General features: G+C 56.6%; 1 protein-coding gene across 3 annotated transcripts in view; it reads left to right on the top strand.

Moving 5' to 3' along the window:
* Positions 1-21374, top strand: part of ADAM8 (ADAM metallopeptidase domain 8) — a 32115-nt gene extending 10741 nt beyond the window's left edge. Inside the window, exons 3-24 of one of the 3 annotated variants that reach the window (XM_027840469.1) lie at positions 1411-1487; positions 1746-1827; positions 1935-2011; positions 2707-2896; positions 3622-3687; positions 3805-3873; positions 4247-4416; positions 5376-5457; positions 5882-6030; positions 6801-6984; positions 7573-7662; positions 10169-10358; positions 10932-11004; positions 11691-11853; positions 12112-12189; positions 15777-15861; positions 16865-16976; positions 17989-18139; positions 18506-18574; positions 19069-19119; positions 19776-19847; positions 20209-21374. In XM_027840469.1, the coding sequence (XP_027696270.1) occupies positions 1411-1487; positions 1746-1827; positions 1935-2011; positions 2707-2896; positions 3622-3687; positions 3805-3873; positions 4247-4416; positions 5376-5457; positions 5882-6030; positions 6801-6984; positions 7573-7662; positions 10169-10358; positions 10932-11004; positions 11691-11853; positions 12112-12189; positions 15777-15861; positions 16865-16976; positions 17989-18139; positions 18506-18574; positions 19069-19119; positions 19776-19847; positions 20209-20256 (2328 nt within the window). In that variant the 3' untranslated portion in view covers positions 20257-21374. The other 2 variants (XM_027840470.1, XM_027840471.1) reach the window with 2 other exon arrangements.
* Positions 21375-21780: the final 406 nt, after the last annotated feature.

Below are 21780 nucleotides of genomic sequence, written 5' to 3'. Positions count from 1 at the left end.
GGAGCAGGAGATACCTCCGTCCCGCTGCTGCCGAGGGGCAATCCTTTCTGCAGAGCGGCTTTGGCCTCTGGCCTGGAAGAGAGAAGTGCTGGGAAGGGAGGTGGGGGACCGGGCCCAGCCTACCCTGGAGAGCTTCTGTACAGCAACATGGTTAATGTCGTGGTGGCTTTCTAGAGAATCGTCATGGCAGTGACCCTCCTCCCCCAAGGGGTGGGTCTCCCCAGAGAAGTGTGTGGGAGGGAGGGTTCCTGGGGGGCAGACTTGGTACTCCAGAGGATCTGTGGGCTGCTGTGGAATCCAAAGGGCAGCTCCCAAGGGCCTGGGTTTGGGTTCTTCTCTCTGGGCCTCAGTTTTCTAATCTGTCAAATGGAGGGCTAGCTAGCCTTCCCGGTGCCTTCCAGCACCAGTTCCATGGTCCAACACTAGGAAGAAAAAACAGAGGTATGTACCAAAACCTGGAAGACTGGTTATTCTCAGGGGACACATGGGAGCTATGTTTTCAGCCCTATGTGACGGTGTGAAGAGTGTGTGCCTGGCAACTCCCGGTCTGCCTACCCCTAGTTCTGGCTCTGCCTTGAGGCCTTGGCCCTCCTCCTTTGCTGTATAATAATGGAGAAAGAGCATGGCTAGGTGGCGCCATAGTGCATAGAGTCCCAAGCCAGGAGTCAGAAAGACCTGAGTTCAAATGTGACCTCAGACACTAGCTATGTGACCCTGGGCAAGTCACTTTCCCTATTTATCTAGCTTTCTCATCTGTCAAATGAGCTGGAGAGGGAAATGGTAACCTCCAGTATCTTTGTCAAGAAAATCCCAGTGATTGGTCACCTGACGCACTTGTTTGGCCAGTATCAACCCCCTGGTTGTCCATTCAAGTCAGTCCTGCACATTTATCAAGCACTGAGAGTGTTAATGTTTGTTTAAACCTGAAAGTTATTAAAGGCTGTGCTGAGCCCCCAGGTCCAGAGACCGTGAGTGCCTGTCCTTGTGAAGGGAGCCCACAGTGGGCCCTCCTTCCCTCTCGGGGTTAAGTGGTCCCTGGCAGGGTTCCAGGGTCTCATTTGGAAGGGTCATTGAGTCAAGCTCCCTCCATGTACAGAGGAGGGGGCTGAGGCACAGAGAGGGAAGGGGCTTGGCCCAAGGCCCAGCGATGGTCACAAAGGAGAAATGGCGGTCCTGGGGCCGTCTGGGTAGAGCCGGGCTTGGACCTGAGTGTCACTGGGGCTGTGGCCGTGGGCTTGCGGGTGCCAGGCGGCTGGAGCACCCTGCAGTGACTGCTCGAGATGGTAGGCATGAGAAGGGAGCTGAGGGTAGATCCACGTACGGCCACAGACCTTCCCCCCGTACCTGGGCCCCAGGCGAGGGTTGGTTGGCACGCTCGTCCCTAACGAATGTCCATTTTGTTGTGTTCAGTCTCTGTATCCAGAAAACCTCCGCTATGTCCTGGGTCTGAAAGGAAGCAACTTAACCCTGCACTTGCGTAGGAACAGGTGAGCGCGGAAGGCCCTCAGGAAGACATTGCTGGTGCCTTGCCGGAGCCGGGGCTCCACCCTAGAGGAATGCTGCCCCTGGAGGCCCCAGCACCCCCACCCACTGTCCCCTGCTGGAATCATGGGCCCCCCAGGCTCCAGGCGAGCTCGCCTGTCTGTGAGAGGCCACAGGGAGAGGAGAATAATGAGAAACCTTGGGGGAAACCCAGTGAGGCTCTGGAGAAAGGGGAGAGGAGCTCAGCAGCCCCTGTCTTGCAGGGACCTGATGGGGGCCAGCTACACGGAGACCTATACCTCGGCCAATGGCACCGAGGTGACCGAGCAGCCCGGAGACCTGCAGGTAGGGAGGCAGCTGTGGGCACGGCGCTGGGGACAAGGAGGCTTCCCTGGCCAGGCTGTGGGCCACTGCTGTGACCTTCTGTCCTCTTTCTCCTCTTGCCGGTCCAGGACCATTGCTTCTACCAGGGCCACGTTGAGGGGCACCAGGACTCGGCAGTCAGCATCAGTGCCTGCCACGGAATCAGGTAGGTCCCTTAGGGATGGCCGCTGTCAGCCACGATCCTCCCCAAGTGGAAGTAATTAGGCCTCTGCCGGCTTTGAGGTTTGCTGAGCCCTCTTCCTAGTGATACCCCTGGGAGTTAAGGAGTGGAAAGGTTATTATGCCCATTTTGCAGGTGAAGACACTGAGGCTGGACATAGCCCAGTCTTGCCTGCTTTCACAGAGGGGCCATGTTACCCATACCCACGAGGACGTTCTGAACAACACCTAAGCTGTGTCCCTCTGTCTCAGCCCTGCTGTCCATGGCCTCGTCTCCCACCCCTGTGGGAACTGTGCGTGGCAAGCAGTCAGATAAGGTGGTTCTCGTTCTCCTTAGGCCAGAGGTTAGGGTTAGAGGATCTGGCGGCCCCTTGCCCGGCTCAACCTCCCAGGCATGGCTCTGCCTTCCCAGACCCCTCAGAGCACTCCTAACTGACGTGACAGAACCTTCCCTGCTCACATGAGTGCCCCAGCTCTGCCAGCACCTTAGCCTGGGGGAGGGCAGCCTATGGGCCTAGTGAAGGACACGCTAGTGAGCTCACAGACCAGCTGGGCCATGGGCAGGACACGAGAGCCTGGCCACAAGCGTCTGGGCTGCTCCTGCTAAGGTCTGAGGGGCTGTAGAAGGTGCCCCTGGATGGGCTCTGTGTCAGCAAGGGGACGTCCTTCCTGTGCTGGCAGGGGATTCTTCCAGACGGGCTCTACCGTCCATCTTATCGAGCCCCTAGAGGGTGCTGGCCACGAGGGCAGACATGCGGTCTACAGAGCAGAGCATCTCATTCAGAAGCTGGTGACATGTGGGGTCAGCAATACCACCCTGGAAGAGGATCTGGAGCCCAGGATGGCTGCAGCTCAAAAGCCGAGGAACTGGGTGAGGCCCTGGGTGTGGCCCCTGGGCCTGGAGTGGAGGGGGGCAGGGAGAGCACCAGGAGCAGCCCGTGCACACTCCTCACTCAGCAGTCCGAAGGCTTGATTTGGAGTCCCAGGGTCAAGTCTTCTAGGCTCTGGGGAGATGGCCCCCTCCTTCCTCTTGGGCTTGGTACCCTGGCACCAGAGTCTGGGTCTTCCCTTTGCTCTGGCTGAGAGCTCCTGTATCAGTCACAAAGTGGCCTTGTCTGGAGGCCCTGCCTGGGGTGTGCCCCCTGCCTCAGGGTTAGCCCTGGGACAAGATCAGGGCCCCTGACCAGGAGCCTTTGGGTGGGAGGTGGCGTCGGACTTGGTGCTCCCAGAGTGCCATCTCTGTACTGAGGGCTGAAGCAGCCAACAGGCATTTCTAAGTGCTTACTGTGGGCTGGGGCCTCGGAAAGATCCCAGATCCAGAGTGAGCAGGGAGGGGAGGCCACCCAATCCCCACATTTGACGGAGGAGCCGAGGACCACCGGGTGTCAGGGCTCGGAGGGTGGAAGGGCCAGTCCCCAGATCTCTGGGGTAGGGGGGTCGTCCTGCCAGGATTTCAGTCTCAGCAGCCCAGTTCTACTGCAGTCAGCCCAGGGCTCTCCTCCTGGAAGACAGGGGGGCAGAGGCCTTGGCCCCAGGGCTGGAGTGGGATCTGGACCTCGCTCCCCTGACCCGTAGGGCCCTTGGTTTCACCCTCAGAAATCGGGGACGGGCCCAAAGGAAACCCACTACGTGGAGCTCTTTGTGGTTGTGGATCATGAGGAGGTAAGAGGCCGGGATGAGGCCCACGACCCACCCACTCCAGCCCTAAATTTGCTCACTCCCCACAGGCTGAGGCCTGGGGGAGAAGCTCACAGAGGTGACGGCTCTTTCCTTCCCCAGTATGTGAAGTTTAGCGGCCGAGAGGACATACGGAGTCGGGTGAAAGAGATTGTAAATCATGTGGACAAGGTGAGCTCATTATGGGAATGACCTCCAACCCCGCCCCCATGACTGGCCCTCCTCCCTCTGGTGTGGCCCCCACCACCCACAACTCTCTTCCCTCTCCCTGGCTTCCTACCCCCCATGACCCTCCTCCCCCCCAGATGCCCCCATGACCTTCCCCCTGGTTTAGCCTCTGTGGGAGGTATCTGTACCGGGAAGGCCACTGCCTGGCCCCTTTCTGCACACAGGCCAGAATGAATTGGGGGGTCATGGGGTGGGCAGGGTGCTGGTATTCTCAGGGTCTACTGACCATGAGCCTGGACCCATCTGTCCAGGGTGAAGAGGGCTGGCCTGGCTTCCTTCCCCAGCCGCCTCACTGGCCACGCCCCTGCCCTCACAGCTCTATCAGGAGCTCCATTTCCGCGTGGTCCTCATCGGCCTGGAAATATGGGACCGGGGGGACAAAGCCCAGATCAGCAGCAACCCCGACTCCACGCTGGACAACTTCCTCAGGTGGCGCAGCCAGGAGCTGGTTCCTCGAAAGAAGCATGACAATGCCCAGCTGATCACGTAAGCACGTGTGCTGAGGTGTGGCAGGGCCAGGGACGGTGTAGCTAGTGGCTCTGCCTGAGAGACTGCCTGAGAGGCAGAAGGAAATGAAGGGCCCACGGCCAGAGGAAGACAAGTGCCGGGGCATAGGCTGTGTGCACAGGGGGTGGCAGCAGGCATCTCCACCTTGGCCCCAGGTGCTCTGGCTCCGGAGCCGATCAGGCGGCAACGGGGAGGGGTGGTCAGAACATCCCTGGCAGCTCAGACTGGTGAAGGCAGATGCCTGAGGCCTGAGCCCAGGTGAGGTGATGAGAGCTAGCAGAGGGGCGGGGAGAGGGAGTCGGCAGCTGACTGGGTTTGGAAGATGAGGACGAGTGAAGAGGCCGTGTGCCTGGGTGACTGGGGGGAAGAAAGGAGGAGGGGAAGAGAGCTCCAGGAGCAGGCACTGCCCACCGGAAGGAGTCAGGGAGAGCTGGGGATCAGTGCCACGTCACCTGTCAGGCTGCCGCATTGTTAGCTCCTCAGCCCCCATAGTGAGTGACCAAGCTTGTTCTGGAGGTTGGTGGGAGGGGGCATCCTCCGGGTTTGGGAGGGGGTCAGCACCTGCTGGCTTCCCAGGCATGAGGCTGTGGCCCCTGCCTGTCCCCAAGGGAGCATGGCCCACAGGTTCCCCTGGGAAGTTAAAAACAAAAGGAGCTCTAGCACAGAGAATGTCGGGGTGGCTCAGCCTCAAAGGAAAGAGAGCATTTAGATGGGGACAAGAAGTTGAGTGGAGGGTGCTCAGGGAGGGAGGAACAGCATGGACAAAGGCAAGGAGGGGCCTGGAATGGAGTGTGTCACAGCTAGGAGTAGAGAGGACCCCCAAGAGTGACTGGGGGGGTGGCTGTGAGGCCCCACCCACCCAGCAGAGGAATTTGGGCTTGGGCATGGCTGGCTTCCTGGGCACTGGGTTCAGAAGTTGTCAATAACTTTTCTCTTAGAGGTGTGGATTTCGAAAAAACGACAGTGGGGCTGGCCAAGGTGGCCTCCATGTGCACCCCGGGCTCCGGGGCCGTAAACCAGGTGAGCATATGTGAAGGCGGCAGCCCCTGGGCCCCGATCCCAGGGCTGGGCTCCCAAGCCACGGGGCTGGGGACCACAGTGCAGGAGCTCCTGCCTGGCCTGGCGCTGCTGGTGAGCAGACGCTTCAGGGTCTCCCCCCTCCCCCCACAGTCTCCCGGCAGGACCTGCAGACCTCATGTCCCTGTCCTTTTTTGTCTTCTCAAGCCTTTTGGGTGGGGGGCACACACATTTAGGGCTAAGTTTGAATTGAAGTCGCAGGGGCTCTGGGCCTGTTTTCCATTGGTCCTTGTGATTTGTGTCCATGGCTTCTCCTCCCAGCTCGATGGAGCCTGGAGGGCAGGGTCCCTGGTTCGTTTGCTGGCTCCATCCCACCACCAGGCTGGCTGATGTGGCCATCCATCCATCCACTCTCTTCCCTCCCCAGGACCACCATGTCAATCCCATTGGGGTGGCGTCAACCATAGCTCATGAGATGGGACACAACCTCGGCATGGACCACGATGAAAACATCGCCGGCTGCTACTGTCAAGAGCAGAAGCAGAACGGTGGGTGCATCATGGCGGCCAGCCTCAGGTAGGGTTAGCCACCAAGGTGGATTCCATGGAGGCGGCAGGAGCCAAGTTCCCAGTCCCTGGTGGGCCAGTGGGGTCTGAGCCCCGGAGCTTGGGGGGGGTGCCCAACTTCCCCCTTCCTTCCTTGTAGTTGGGCACCGTGCCCGGTATTTCTCATGACTATCCTTTTTTTTTTTATTTATTTTTTTATTTTTTAGGCAGTTGGGGTTAAGTGACTTGTCTAGGGTCACACAGCTAGGAAGTGTTAAGTGTTTGGTCTGAGGCTGGATTTGAACTCAGGTCCTCCTGACTTCAGGGCCAGTGCTCTATCCACTGCGCCACCTAGCTGCCCATGACCATCCTTTCTAAGAAAGGGCATGGTAAGGGTTGGGATTGAGGGTAAGCTTGGCACCCCTCCCTCTGTCAGCCCCACACTCTGCTGGCTCTGTAACCTGGCTAGTGAGACCTGGGCTTCCCAGAGGGCCCTTCTCCCTCCTCCCTCAGCCTTGGTGGCCAGAAGGTCTCAGCACACCTTTGTCCTGTTCCCTTTGTTCATAGAAGTGGGTTTTTCCTGAGAGTTTAGTAGATTTTTGGAAAGGGACAATTATTTCCTGAAGTACAGAGCTATGGGACTGTATTTTGGGACCCAGGTCAGACATGACTGGCCTGGGGTATGCTCTCTGCTTCCAGGCTGGGGCTCCCTGGCCCTGGCTGCTTCCTCTCCCCACCGGAGGTGGGTGAGCTCCGTAACTCCTCTGAGCATCCTCCCCAACGCTCTCTCCTCTCTGGCAGCACCGTCTTCCCCAAAACATTCAGCACCTGCAGTAGGAACAACCTGGAGAATTTTGTTGGAAATAACATCTTCCAGACAAACTGCTTGACAAACTTTCCAAAGCTGGATGAGATCTATGGAGGGCCCGTGTGTGGAAACAGATTTGTGGAGCGTGGGGAGGAGTGTGACTGTGGCATCCCAGAGGTCTGTGGGTGTGTGGATGCGAGCGGGCAGGGCTGGGTCCGAAGTCACCCGAGTGTGGGGCATGGCCCAGGCGCATGGACGTGGGCTGGGCAGGGCAGGGCTCTGTCTGAAGTCACTCAAGTGCAGGGCACAACTGTGGACATTCAGGCTGAGTCTGAAGTCACTAGAACATAGACCTGGCTGGACAGGGCAGTGCTGGGTCTGAAGTCACCCGAGTGTGGGGCACGGCCATGTCTAAAGTCATTTCTGAGTGCAGGGTACAGCCGTGGGCACACAGATCAGTCCGGGCAGGGTCTGAAGTCGCTCCTGCTGTGGCACCCCAGCCAGCCTTGGTGGTGGCCACTCCATTTCTCCCCTTGGAGCGTGACCTAAAAATGGGGGTTGAGTTAGGAGTGAAGTGGGCAGTGTATGTTGGCAGCTATATGACTTGTCACCCTTCAGAGTAGGAGCTCTGGAACCCCAGGGGAACAGAAGGCACGGGCCCTTTAAAAGGAAGCCTGCCCTGGAGCGGGAGCAGGCACCTTCCTGACTGCTGGGATATCGCACACCACAGACCAGGCCCCTCACGGCTCTGTCTTCTCTTTGCAGGAGTGCACAAACCACTGCTGTAATGCCACCACATGCAGACTGGTCACAGGCGCCACATGTGCACATGGAGAATGTTGCCATGAGTGTCAGGTAAAGCAGCCGCCAAAACCTGTGGCCCAGAATGTTGGGGTTAGCCATGGTTCCCCTAGGGAAGAAGCATGCTCTGCCTTGTGTCCCTCTTAGCTCCAGCCCACCTCAAGTCTTTTCACTGTCAGGGACTGATGTGGAGGTTCAACACCTATTGTGGGCCAGGCTCTGTGCTGGGCCCTGGGGTGATAGAGTCCTCCTCACCCTCCAGGGGCTTCCATTCCAGGAGGGGCCGCAGCCAGGCCCCTCCCTTGGGAAGGGTGGGGTGGGGGTGGGGCAGGAGAATGCAGAGCAAGGGTGGAGCTGTGGGCGGACCCAGGAGCGATGGGTGGGGCCGTGCCCAGGACAGGAGCCTGGGATCATGCCTGGACCACTAAGGCAATTTTGTCCAGTGTAGACAAAAGCCCTCTTGGCTTTCCTTCAATCTCCTTGCTGGGTTCAGCTCACTCTGAGATCCATCCCAACTGGCCCCGTTGTTTCTTCCTTCCATCTTCCAGGCATGCCAGGCATGTCTTTGGCAAAAGGCCAGCCAATTGTACCATGGCCATATTGTCCTCTTGAGACAGGGCACCTTACCCTCTCAGGCCTCAGGACTTCCTTCCTGTAAGCTCCTGGTCTGTACTGGGCTGCCTTGCCTTGTAGACTTTTAGACCTCCTACTGCTGGCTGCTTTCTGACATATTTTGTCAGAGCATATGTTTGGGCATGTTTCTAACGGGCCTCAGATGTCTGGCACCCCAGCACCCCAGCCAGCCTTTGTGGTAGCCACTCTGTTTCTCCCCTTGGAGCGTGACCTAAAAATGGGGGCTGAGTCAGGAGTGAAGCGGGCAGTGTGTTGGCAGCTGTACAGAGAAGTCAGCAGTGCAGACTTTCTTTAGGGGCTTTGCCCAATAGTCCTGGGGAAGGTAATGAGAAACTGAATGAGGCTGGTGGGGGAAGAGAAAAGGGGATGGAAGAGGGAGACTTTGGGGAGCTGGCATTGCAAGGACCTGGCAGCCAAGTAGGCATGGAGGTGAGGAAGAGGACAGGGTCCAGGGTGACCCCCAGGTCAAATCTGGGGGCTAAAAGGATGTTGGTACCTCCAACAGATACAGAGCAGCTCAGAGTGAGGATCAGGGGGAGGGAGTGTCCAGCTGAAGGTGACCATTGGGTCTAAAATGGTACTGGAGCTCAGGAGGGAAGTGAGGGCTGGCTGTCCAGATGGGGGAGAAATCTGCCAAGAGATGATTGTGGGACTTCTGGGAGCACCAAGAGGGGGTATAGAGGAGAAAGAGAAAGGATCCAGGACAGAACTGTGGGGCCAGGGGGCGAAGGGTGGGATGACGGGGGACTCCCACCCTTAGTAGGCAAGGGGTGGATGAAGGGTAGCAATGGAGACTGAGAAGGTGTGGTCATAGCAGGAGGAAAACCTGGAGGGGGGAAGAGGGAAAGAGACAGAGATGAGGAAGGGGGGAGGGAGGGAGAGAGGAGAACACGGAGCTTAGCATCACAGAAGCTAAGGGATGGGGATGGGGTCAGCAGGGCCAAAAGAAGCTCTACAGATCAGGGAGGATGAGAATGAAAAGGGCCTTGGACCTCACTGAGAGCTAGGAGGCAGGAAATGTAGGTGGGGTGTCAATAAAAACAAAAGCCAGTGAATGAACAAGCATTTATGAAGCACCTACTGTATGCCAGGCAGTGTGCTAAGTGCTTTACAGATAGGTCATTTTATGGCAGAAACATGTCATTAAGTACAGATGAGGAGATGGATTACGGGGCCAAGGGAGCTTGATCTTGGGGGAGAACGGTTTCAGGCCAGTGCTGGTCCAAAGTGGACTCTAAGGAAGCAGAGTGCACAGCTGAGTCTCAGGGCGACAGCTTCTTCCAGGAAGACCTCCTTTGGAGGCTTCTCAAGACAGAGGACATGGGCAGGGTCTGTGGACAGCTGGAGCAGAGCCGATGGATGGCTGGAGCAGAGCCAATGGACAGCTAGCAGAACAATGCCAAGCTCATTTTGGATGAGGGGAGAGATGCTCTCCACCTGCCTTTGGAAAGATTTGGGGAGGCTGCGAAAGACTGAGGGAGCCATGCTGCAGGGCTGTTGGACCCCTGGTGACAGGGCATCTGCCGGGGGCCCAGACCCAAGGGTGAGGGTGCCCTGGGAGCCCTCCAGGAGGCAGCTTCCTAGTTTAAGCAACAACTGTTCATACCTGAGCAATGAGTCCAGTTGTTTGAAGCCACTGGAGCAGGGCATGGGCTGTCTGGGCCCTCCAATTTTGATGCCTGGGCCAGAGCGCCACCCTCCTATTTCTGGCCCTTCAGGGGGGATTGAAGATGAGGCAGAGAGGGTCAGCGATTGATGGGGCAGTTCCTGGGGGAAACAGGAGGAAGAAGGACCCAAGGGCTAGCCCATGCAGGGTGGGGAAAGCCAATCAGAGACATGGCATGGAGGAGCAGGGTGCTTAGGCCACCCTGAGAAGGAGCATCCAGCCCTCAGGTGGGTGACGTGTCCCTGTTGGGCATTGATCTAGGTGGTACCGCCCGGGCAGATCTGCCGTGAGGCTCAGGATGACTGTGACCTGCCGGAGTACTGTGATGGCCAGTGGGGAGAGTGTCCAGAGAATGTCTTCCAAGAAAATGGCATGCCTTGCCAGAATGGTTACTGTTACAATGGGGCCTGTCCCACCCACCAGCAGCAGTGCCAGGCACTCTGGGGCAAGGGTGAGCTGGGGAATGTGGGCAGGCATCCTGTCGAGGGGCTTCTAAGCTTCCTCCCTGTGGACCCCAGGACATCTGCCTCATCTGGGTCTGCGGGGTGGGGGGGCGTGGCGGGGGAGCTCCCAAGGAGAGAGGAGCTCGGGAGAAGGGCAGCCGGGGTCCAGGAAAGAGTCCATGGCCTAGAATCCCACGGAGACGTCAGCCCAGGAGATGGGGACATTCTCAAGCATGAAATTATGAAGAGAGAAAGGAATAAGGGGCGTGGCCTGCAGGGCTCCATGTGGACCCCCCTCACTGCACTTGGCCTCAGAGGGCAGAAGAGGGGAGCGACGGGGGGATATAGAGGAGCCAGGGTGGTCTGGGCTGCCCGGGAGCAGAGGCTAAGGCTCATCGGCCATGGGAGGTCAACCTGGGGCGGACGCCAACCTCACTCTGAAATGTCATCTCCTCTCATCCACGCAAAGAAATGGTGCAAAACTCTTGGGGGCCTTTGCGCCTCGTCCGGGTCCAGCCCGCCCCTCCCAGACCCCTCCCCTGCTGGGTCTGCCTCAGCTCAGTGAGCTTCCTCCCCGGCAGGTGCTTCTGTGGCCTCTGACAGCTGCTTCTGGCTTGACATCCAGGCAGGCTGCTTGGTATCATACCGACAGAGGTGAGTTGGAACGCTTCTTCCCTGGCTGCCGCGTGGTTTGAGGGGGACGCTGTCCTGCCCTGCACCAGCCACACACCCCACGAGGTTAGCCGGGATGGGCCTCCTGAATTCTGTTCCTTGCATTGAGGCACACTGTAGGGTCACAGATACCTGTTAGTGATGGTTGAGGCAGGGAGGGTGTGGTAACCTTGGCCCTCCTTGAATGGAAGGGTTGGGGAATGGGGCGGCCGAACCCGAGCCCAGCACCCGAGCCCAGCGCCTGAGTCTGGTGCCTGAGTCTAGTGCCCGAGCCCAGACCAATGCCCTGCCTGAACCTAGTACCTAAGTCCAGCCCCCAAGCTCAGCACCCAAACCCAGCACCATAGCCTAGCACCCAAGCCCAGCTCCTGAGTCCGGTGCCTGAGCCCAGCACCCGAGCTTAGCACCCAAGCCCAGCGCCTGAGTCTGGTGCCTGAGTCTAGCACCCAAGCTTAGCACCCGAGCTCGGCACCTGAGTCTGGTGCCTGAGTCTGGTGCCCAAGCCCGGCCCAATGCCCATGCCTGAGCCTGGCACCCGAGCCCAGCACCCGAGCCCGGCACGGCACTGCCTGGGGGATGGGCTGTCTGCTGGTTTGATTGCCCTGGGCTGAGCTGGTGGAGAGGCCCAAGGAGCCAGCCTGCTGAGGGAAAGCCTTCTCTCCTGGCAGTCTCAACAGATGTGGGGTCCTGCACTGCTCTGGGGGGATGGTCACCAACAGGGCCTATTGCACCATCCCCCTGAGTGGGATACCGTGCACCGTGGTGAGAGAGGGGAAAGATGATAAGCCTTTTGAGATGGTGGCCACTGGGACGAAGTGTGGAGAGCGGATGGTGAGTGTGGGCTGCTGGGGCCATGGCCCCCAAGGTCTCAGACCCCGGGAAAAGCCGTACCCCACCCCAACACATGAGCTGGGGGGGAGGGGAGGGGGCGGGGGGTATGGAGAGGAAAGCCTTATGGGTCTTAAGCAGAAATACATGGGCGGTAACCTCCACTTTGTCTGTCCAGCAGTGGGTCCTGTAGGGCAGCAGCTTGGGGAGGGCATGGAGACAGGGCTCCCCTAGACACCTGCCCCCCCCATCTTCCGCTAGGTTTGCTACAATGGTCGCTGTCAGGAGCTCCATGTCTATGGAGCTGAGAACTGTTCCAGCCAATGCAACGGTCATGGGGTGAGTTCACACTGCCCTCGTGGGTATGTCTGGTTTTGTGTGTGAGGCTGACCTTTTTCCCTTCCGTACAAAACACTTTGGCACCCTGGGGGTCCCTAGGGCTTCCCCCATCCAGGTCCTCCTCAGATGCTCTCTCCCACCCATGTTGCCTTTACTCTCTGCTTTCTTCCCTTTCTGGGATACGGTCTTGGATGGACACGTGGGAGGCTCATCTTCCAGTCTCCTTGCCCATGATGGCGTCTTCCTGGGGCGCCCTTCTCCTTCTCCATGTGCCACCGTCTCTCTATCTTGTGTATTGAGCTTTATTGACCCAGCTTGGTGCGGGTGCACCCAGACGGCCAGTCTTCTTCCGCCTTTATCCACCCTTTTGATTAGATTTCCAAGATACCAGCAGAATGCATTCTTACTGGCTCTCACTGAGGCCCGTTCCGTCCCTGCTCAGTGGGTCAGCCCCAGGGTCTCAAACTGTGGCTGAGAACACCCAGGCTAACCCTGTCAGCCCCCCACTCCCAGACCATTCTTTCTCTGTTGCATGCCTTGCCTTCAGTGGGCAGCAATAAGTTTTGTTTTGTTTTTAATTTGTGTATACCTTTGAGACATTTCATTAATGTTTTCGTTTTACATACCAACCCTTTCCAGCAGAGCCAATTTGTGAGAAGTCTCTCGTAACAATAGTAAAACTAACCAGAGTGACTTCCTCAGGGAGTGCAGGCAGCATCCCACACCTGTAGGTCCTCTCTGCTTTTAACAGAAATCTATCCCCCCAGCCCACCCCCTAAAAAAGTGAAAGAAACAAATTTCCTGTAACAAATATGCCGAGTCAAGCAGAACAGTCCCTTCAGTGCTACTGGCATGAGTCCATCCACTGTATGTCACGTCGGTGCGTGTGTGCTCTCTGTGGTGGTGACCAGTCTGGGAGGTAGCTGTGGAGTCACCGTCACCAACCGGCCTTCGTGGTCTTCTCTCCTTGGAAGCCAAGCAGCTTCTCCCTCCTTAGCCCCCAGCCCTGAAAACAACATCTGTGGCCACACGCTCTTCACTTGCTTAGTGGAGGCTTCCTGGCCTTGAGTAGTGCGTTTCTGTAGTCTTGGAAGGTCCTTATCTCTACCATGACCTAACCACATCTCGGTTTTTGTCTCCCGTTTTTGCTCGATGACCAACTCACCCCATGTTCTGTGGCATCTCAGGAACATGCTAAGACTCTCAGGCTCCCAGACTCCCCCTTCCTTGCCTTCACAGGCTACCCCCGATGCTAGCTTCTCCTTGTTTTCCCAGAGTCCACCCCCTCCCCACCCCAGCATCTTCTCATGAAGCTGAGGCGTCCGGGGGTACATAGTGGATAGAATGTTGGGAATGGAGTCAGGATGACCCGAGTTCAAATCTAACCTCAGATGCTTGTTAGTTGTGTGACCCTAGGCAAGTCACTTAACCTCTGTCTAGTTTCCTTAGCTGTAAAATGGGGATGTAAAATGGGGAGAAAATCTCCCAAGGTTTGTTGTGAGGATCACATGAGATGTTTGTCAAAGGTTTAGCACAATCTGCAGCACATAGTAGGTGCTTAATCCATCCTTCCTTCCTGACATGTGCACACAGTGCCACTGAGTCAAATGAGAAGTGGCCTCCTCTGTGCCCAGGCAGCCAGTGTAAACCTGTCCATTCATGGTGGACATTCTCCTGTGGTGCAACCGAGGCAGGTCTAGTGGTCTCAGAGGCCCAGCCTCTCAACACCTGAACCTATGAGCCCTGCCCGAGGCTCAAGCTTAGCTCTGCTGGGTGGGCAGTTTGTTGCTGGGCCTGAACTCCAAGCCTCGCTAGCCTGGCAGGAGCTGGCAAAACCTTGTGGAGCTAAGGGCCTCCTCCCAGGCACAAGGAGGCGTAGGAAGAAGGGGCTGAGGGCCGGGGGTTTATTCAGTGTCATGAGGTCACAGGCTCCTGGAGCCTGCAGAATGACAAGGGCACCTATCTTCACGCTAGTGTAGGTCAATCCCCATTTTTTGCAGATGAGACAAGTGGGCTCCGGAGAGGCTAAGAGATTTACCCTAGATGGAGGTTTGGGGGACACAGTGCTCTCCTGGCTCTCCTCCCTCTCTGACTGTTCTTCCTCTGTCCCTTTGCCGGATCCTCCTTCTGGTCATGCCCATGAGCTTTAGGCGTCCCTCGGGGCTCTGTCCTGGGCTTTCTTCTCTTCTCCCTCTCTACCACTTCGTTTGGTGATCTCATCAGCCCCCATGGATTAATGACCACCTTTGTGCTGATGGAGCAGCTACATGGCCCAGGAGATAGAATGCCAGGCCCAGAGTCCGGAAGACCTGAGTTCAAATGTGGCCTCAGACACTGACTAGCCATGTGACCCTGGGCAAGTCACTTTACTCTCTTTGCCTCAGTTTCCTCATCTGTAAAATGAGCTGGAAAAGGAAATGGCAAACCATTCCAGAATCTTTGCCAAGAACACCCCAAATGGGGTCATGAAGAATTGGACAGAACTGAACAATGACTGAACAGTGCTGAAGATTCTCCAATCTGCCTCTCTTGCCCCAGTCTCTCTCCTGGCCTCCAATCTTGCATCTCCAGCTACCTTTCAGACATCTCAAACTGGATGTTCAATAGACATCTTAAACTCAGTATGTGCAAAACAGAACTCATGATCTTCCCCTAAACCCTCCCTACCTCCTAGGTTCCCTATCCCTGTAGAGGGCAACATCTTGCTTGCAGTCCCTTGGGTTCACAACCTAAGAATCGTCCTGGATTCATCACTCTTTCTCATCCCCACGTCCAAAATGGTGGCCAGGCCTGTTGATTTCACCTCTGCAGCATCTCTCGAATACACCCCTTTCTCTCCTCTGACCCTGCCCCCACCCTGGTACAGCCCCTCCTCACCTCATCCGTGGACCATGGCAATAGTTGCCGGGGGGGTCTGCCTGCCTTCAAACTCTCCTCACTCCAGTCCATCCTCCATTTAGCCACTGAAGTGATTTTCCTCATGCTCAGTTTCATCCATACCACCTCCTGCTCAGTCAGCTCCAGGGGCTCCCTATCACATCTCCAAGGTCAAATGAAAATGCTCAAAGCCCTTTATAACTGGCCCCTCTTCCCTTTCCCTGACACGTACTCTCAGACCCAGGGACACTGGCCTTCTGGCTGTTCCCCATGCCTAGAAGTATTCCCCTCCTCTCCTCTGACCCCCCTGGCTTCCTCTAAGTCCCAACTAAAATCCAACCTTCTAGAGAAAGCCTTTCCCAGCCCCTCTTAATTTTGGCACCTTCCCTCCGTTCATTCTTTCCTGTTTATAGAGCTTGTTTGTACGTAGATGTTGGCTCATCTCTCCCATTAGATTGTCAGCCCATGTGAGTGGGGATTGTCTTTTGCTTCTTATTGTATCCCCAGTGCCTAGCATGCAGTAGGCATTTAATACATGCCTATTGACTGACTGAGGTCACAGTTGGTGTAGGACAGAGCCCAGAGTCAGATCCAGGTCTTTGCACAATTGAGTTATAGGGATGTGCCATCTTGACGATGCCAGCTACTCCCTGTGCATGGAGGCGTTGGTCGTGCTCTCGCCGTCTGATGCCCTGCTAATGCCCTTACAGGTTTGCAACCACAAGAGAGAATGCCATTGTCAGCCAGGCTGGGCTCCACCATACTGCCACCAGAAAGTGGCTGCCATCACCTCAGGTAGACACCCCCAATGGGCCACTTTGTGACGTGATTCCCCCCACACTGGCCTCCTCACCACATTGCACAATGCCTTACACGAAGCAAACATGGGATCGGGGGCAGGGATTGGCCAGCCATGCTTGGGGCAGCCGGATCGGTGGGCTGTCAAAGGGCAAAAATGGGCATTGTCTGCAGTGAGCAGCCCAGAAGAAGCATTGACTTGGGCCCCTGGCTTGAGACATGCAAGTCTCCCTTTCCCAGCCAAGTCAAGTGGGCCTAGGAGGGTGTGCCCCCCGAAGAGCCAGGGATTGTGGTCCCATCACCCTCTCTCCTTTGTCTTCCTCATCTCCAAGCCTGGATGAACAATCTGCAGCCTGAGTGACCCAAACACTTTGCTGGGCCATGCCTGTTTTAGGGTCTAGTCCCCACTCTCCTTGACCTGTCACTCAAGAGACCACTGGCTGCCTACTGGTATAACGTAGACGGTCTTGCTCTCTCAGTGTTCGTCAGGCAGGAGAGACCACGAGGGGATAACCGTAATCTGGGCATACTGGGGAGGAGGAGAGCTGGAGAGCAGAGTGAACTAACCAGAGTCTGGGGGGGCACTGAGCCAGCCTTGCCATGGGCTGGGTCACTGCTGTTGTACAAGTGAGGAAGTACCAGAGGCAGAGAAAGACCCAGCTCAACCACAGACCCCCGCGGCAAGCCCTGGTCTTAGGGCTGAGACTCTTCCCAGGCAAGGAAGGCTAAATGCCCAGAAGTCAAGAAGGTGCCCTGCCCTCTGTCCTCAGGCTGACTGGGCAGACCTGGCTTCAGCCAGCTGGGGTCCAATTCTGTAACATTCCTCTTGTGGGTCATTCCCTTGGTTCTGCTGATTCAAGGGCTCAGGGAGGAAAGGGGAATGGAGATGGCATCCATTGGCCTGGGCTGTTTCAAGCATGAAAGTTCTGCTGCAAGGCTGCTCCAGTTTGCAAAGTGCCTGGCCCACAGAGGTGCTTAATAGCTCCCTCCTCCTCCCAAGGGGCCCAGGGTGTGCTGGTAGGGGTGCTGGTGACCCTGGCCGTGCTTGTCCTCCTGATCGGCGTGGCTTTCATTCTCTACAAGCGTCGGATGCTGCCCCCTTTGCAGAAGAGGTGAGAACCGTCCAGGGTGTAGATTCTTGCTGGCTGCCCTGGCCCAGTGGGTTTGGCTCCGGGGAGGAGAAATGTTCTCTGGGTCTGTCTGCAAGGAAACACAGCACCGTGAAAGCACACCTGAGTACTGGCAGTGTGCAGAGGTGGGGAGGGAGGCCAGAAGTCTGGTGACAGGCATGCTCGTGGGCATACTGGGGAACGCGTTAAGGTTTGCCTTATAACCATCTGTCGTCTTGAACGAGCCAAGCACAACCTTGAGGGGGAGTGGCTTCAGCCCCATTTTTCTGAGGAGGAGAGTCAAGCTCAGAGTGGGTTAGTGACTTGCTCATGGTCATACAGCTCACAGTCCCAGAAAAAGGGTTTGATCTTGAGTTCTGTATTCCCTCCTCCCTCCTCACACAAGAGCTTGCCCTCCCCAGCTGCTGGTGGGAATCATTTGCTCTCGATAAGGGGAGTTCAGATTGAGCCCAACACACCAGGGTTTTCAGCCAAGAACAGCATGGGGATTCCAGCCCCGTCCCTGCTGGCACGGGGAGGGAGGGGCAGTGCCAGGACCTTTGGCTTCAGTTTGGCTTAGCCCTTTCCTTAGACTTTCTGAAGGGGCCTATGCTTTGTGGGAGTTGTGGCTTTGTGGCATGGATACACACCAAGAGCAGACAGGCTCAGCTCTTTTATGTCAGGGATGCTTGCCGATGCCTGGCAATCCCCTGTAACATGGTGGGTGACTTTGGATAAGCTATGTCCCTTCACTGAGCCCCTGTTTCCTCATCTATAAAACGGAAATGATTTCCCAGCTCACATTTCAGCAGTGGTTCTCAGGGGCCTAGCAGGAGGGGGATGTGTCAGGGTGACTGGCGTGTGTGTGTGTGTGTGCGCGTGTGCACAAAGGGAGGATGCCTGTTTGCTCAGAGCCCCTAGCCTGCCACTCCCCCTGCTCACCCCAAGCACCTTGGCACCCAAATGCAACTGAGCCCTCCACTCACCCCCAGTTTTCACCCTTTGCCTCCCTCAGGAAAATTGCGACAGAAACCCCTTCTGGCCTCTCCAACCCCCTGTTCCACGAAGGTGGCTGCAGGGCACCAGGACTGGTCTCTACAGCATCGGCTGCCCAGCACCCTAAACCCCGGTCTGCTCTGGTCATCCCTGGCCAGCCACCCCCTGCGGTGAGTACAACAGTGATGGAGCATGGCCGGCCTACTGTGAGCAGTCTTAGGAATGGCCGTCCTTGCAGGTTTCCTCTGGGAGCTCCAGTTGCGCTGGGTGCCTGGTAGATGAGCCGTGATAAAGGTCCAGCCCAAGGAGGACCTCTTGCACTCACTCTCTCTTCTGCAATGATGGGCCATTATTGCCATGGCCCCTGACCTCCTGGTGCAGGGATAGCTTGGACACTGAGCTTCCTCCCAGGAGAGATATCCTCTGAATCCAGGCATAATCATGTGCTACCAAAGCACAGACCAGCTGAGCTTTCCCCTGGCTGACTGGGCCTTTCGAGCAGATACATTTTAACCCTGCCTTCTGTGGCTTCACAGCCTCCTGCAGCAGCCAGACCCCAGACACCCTTCAGAGTGCCCGTGTACACCAGGCAGGCCCCTCAGCAGGTAAGCCGTGGCCTGGCAGCTGCACTTTCTGATGGGATCTGGGGGGACCTGCTTGATGGCAGAGGGAGCCAGAGTGACCCAGCCTTCCTCTGAGAGAGCAATGTCAAGCTCCACCTTTGGGGAGGTGGAGGGGGGGAGTCAGGGAGCAGAGTCACGTCCAATTCCCTGGGAAAGAGAAACAATCCAGTCATTCCTGGGTCTTCGGGAGGGCTCCCAAAGAGGTGAAAGGACTCGATTTGACCCTGGGCCTTTGCCTTCAAACCCCATGTTCTCCCAAAGACTTCCCTGGGGTATCCCCTCTCTGGGCCTTTGTGGACATTCTCCACGAGCCACAATCCCACCTCGTGATGCTCAACGGCTCGAGACGTGGTCAGCCGCACAGTCCAGGTTGGGGGCCAAGCCAGCAGCTAAGGCTCCCATGGGCTGAGCTGGCCTTGGTCCCCCACTGCTCAGGGCACCTCACGCTTCCCACCTCCTCTTTCTCTCCCTCTCAGAGCAAACCTGCGCCACCCAGCAAACCACTGCCAGAGCTGAAACCTAAGCAGGTGAGGCAGCTCTGGGGTCAAGGAGAGCACTCCCCTGAAGGAAGCAGACAACTGCCTTGCCCCTCTCAGACACCTCTGTCCCCGAACTGAGCCCACAATCTCAGGCTTTCCACCTGCTAGGAGGCAGGGTTAGGGTTGCCCATTCTGGCTGATCCATGTCACCCTGTTTCGTTCATGTCTTCTTTCTGACCCACACTTCCTGTCCTCGTGTTGGGGGGCCAGGAACCATACAAGAAACAGCCTCTGCCATCTTACTCCAAGGCATCTCCAGCCTCGCCACTGAACACCAGGCCCATAGCATCCTCTTCTTTCTGCCCCACCTAAGAAGGAGGAAGGAGATGGTATTAACCCAGCCCGACCTGAGTTTGGGGGTGTCCTGCAGCTCTGTGGTTCCCACCCTTAGAGGTGAAGGGCTGACCCCTCCCCCGTCTGCCTGAAGCCCTTGGCTAGCTGGTTTGTAGGGCTGGATCCATCCTGCAGTGGTGGGTCAACAGGCCTGTCCCCATTTCAAAAAGCACACCACTTCCTTTCTGTGATTGGCTCCACCATAGGCCTTGCGGAGCTAGGGTGCTGGGGGCTCTCTGGGGGGAATTAGAGAGCAGGGCTAGGCCTGGGAAATGTGATGAGAGTACGTGTGACCTGACTGTGCCTTTCAGGTGGTCAAGCCAACTTCTAGTCCTCCACCGCCACCTGTAAAACCTCCAGCTGTGACTTCCTCGAAGCCCCAGGTAAGATGCTCTTGGAAAGACCCATGAGGCTGTTAGCTCGGGGCATCTGTGCCCCTGCAGAGTTGAGGCTAGCTTTTGAAAATCATGCCCATGGAGGGTGCTGTCCAGGTCTGACCTTTGTGCTTAAGAACTCACCTGGAGTGACAGGTGCATTCTGTTCCTGCTGCTGCCCTTGTGAATGTGGGGTTCCCATCTGCCCCTGCAAGGCCTTTTATCTCAGGAAAGTGAAAGCCCAGTTTGACCCTGGGTCATCATTGTGTCCATGGGGCCTAATATTGGGGTACCCAGTTACCAGCTTGTGGGGGAGTAAGCTCCCTAAGTGAAACACGCTTTTCAAGATAGTACCTTTTCCTTCTCCAAGGGAGCTGGTCCCAAGGTGACTCTGATGCCACCAGGCCAGCGCAGGTGACTGGAAACCTGGGCCCTGAGGCCGAAGAGACTTGGGGCCGAGACCAAGAAATCAGCTGGCTGCTTTGATGGTCCCCAATCCTGGCAGGCCTGGACCATGTTTGATGTCACAGTCAGTCATCTGCAATTCAGGGGGAGGAAGGAGTGACCTGACTGGCTGTTTCTCCCCTCCTACACCCTGCATCTGGCAACCCTCAGACATTCCCCAGGGCAGGGGCTGCTGTTTGCCTGTCTCTGGAGAGCCAAGACCTTCCCAGAGAAGGCAAAAGGCCAGCCCTGAGCTGGTGCCCAGGCATTATTCTGCACCTGCAGGCCTTTCCCCTCTTCGCTTCCCATGGAGTCTTTGGGGCTCTCTGCAGTCCTACAGGCCACTCTGCCTGGTACCTGCTCACAGGAACAGTGGGCCCCACCCCTTCTGCACCCTCAGTGGACAGTCCAGGCTGCTGCACACCATGGGGTCTGTGAAATACTCGCTATCTCCCGTTTCCTCAAGGGCCCTTAAAGACAGCCTTTGCTCTTTGTGTGCAATGGACATTTCTCAGGGACAGTGGTTTCACTCCATTCATTTCAAGCAGTTCCCAAAAGGCTGCAGTTTTCCCTGTCTGCTAAGGATCCAAGAACTAATCAGCCTCTAAGTCAAGGTCCCTGTCAGGCACCCTGGCCAGCTATGAACAGTATGCCAGCCAGACTGCCCACGGCTTTACTTTGTCGTGGGACCACACTCACTTGCTTTAGTCTGAATCAGGTTTGACATGCAGCATGGTCCAAGGCGACAACCTCTTTGGGGGACCCCCCAACATGCTTGGCCTAGGGGCTGGGGTTTCTGCTCATCTCAGTTTTTCAGAGAGCCGTATCTGCTGCTCCAGCAAGACTGAAGGTGCTTTTTTGATTAGTCTTCATTGCTGAAAATGCTGCATTTTATCCTTAAATTATTCTATGAGAGAATTTTCCAGAAAAAGGGGAAATGCCATGAATATTTTTATAGCATTAAAAACTCAAATTAAAAAAAAATCCTCATCTTTAATCTGCCTATTTTAATGGGGCTTTATGGAGTCTGGAGCTTGTCATTTTGATCACATTTACAGATTAGTTTTGTGAAAATAAAATACCTGAAAGGGTCTTGTGCCTGGGTGGTCTTTCTCTGTCCTTGTTCTCCCTTCACAAGGTCCAGCTTTCAGCCCAGGTGTGAGTCTGGAGGAGGGGAGATCTCTTTCCACAGGGTTCTCAGTAACTGCTCCTTACTGTTCTTGATAGTAAGGGGTCTGGCTGCTCTGACACCATGACCTCTCCTGCAGAATGGGTGTGTGGGCTGCCCCCCCCCACTGAGGGCCTGGATTCCCCAGTGGTCTCTGGGTCCTGTGAGCCTCACCTATTCCCTGAGCTATAGGTGTGTGTTTGGGAGGAAGGGTTTGGGAGCTCCAGGACAGCGAGCATTTGCACCAAATCTTGACCAGAGAAAGCCAAGTGAACTCATTTAACATCTAGGGTGTCTCAAGGGGGTCTCTGATCCCAGAAGCCAACCTGA

The sequence above is a fragment of the Vombatus ursinus genome, unplaced genomic scaffold, assembly GCF_900497805.2.
Source record: "Vombatus ursinus unplaced genomic scaffold, bare-nosed wombat genome assembly UNPS02014845.1, whole genome shotgun sequence".
Classification (NCBI taxonomy): Eukaryota; Metazoa; Chordata; class Mammalia; order Diprotodontia; family Vombatidae; genus Vombatus; species Vombatus ursinus.
The sequence above is the reverse complement of the archived record's forward strand: the minus strand, read 5'-3'. Positions and strand labels throughout refer to the sequence as shown.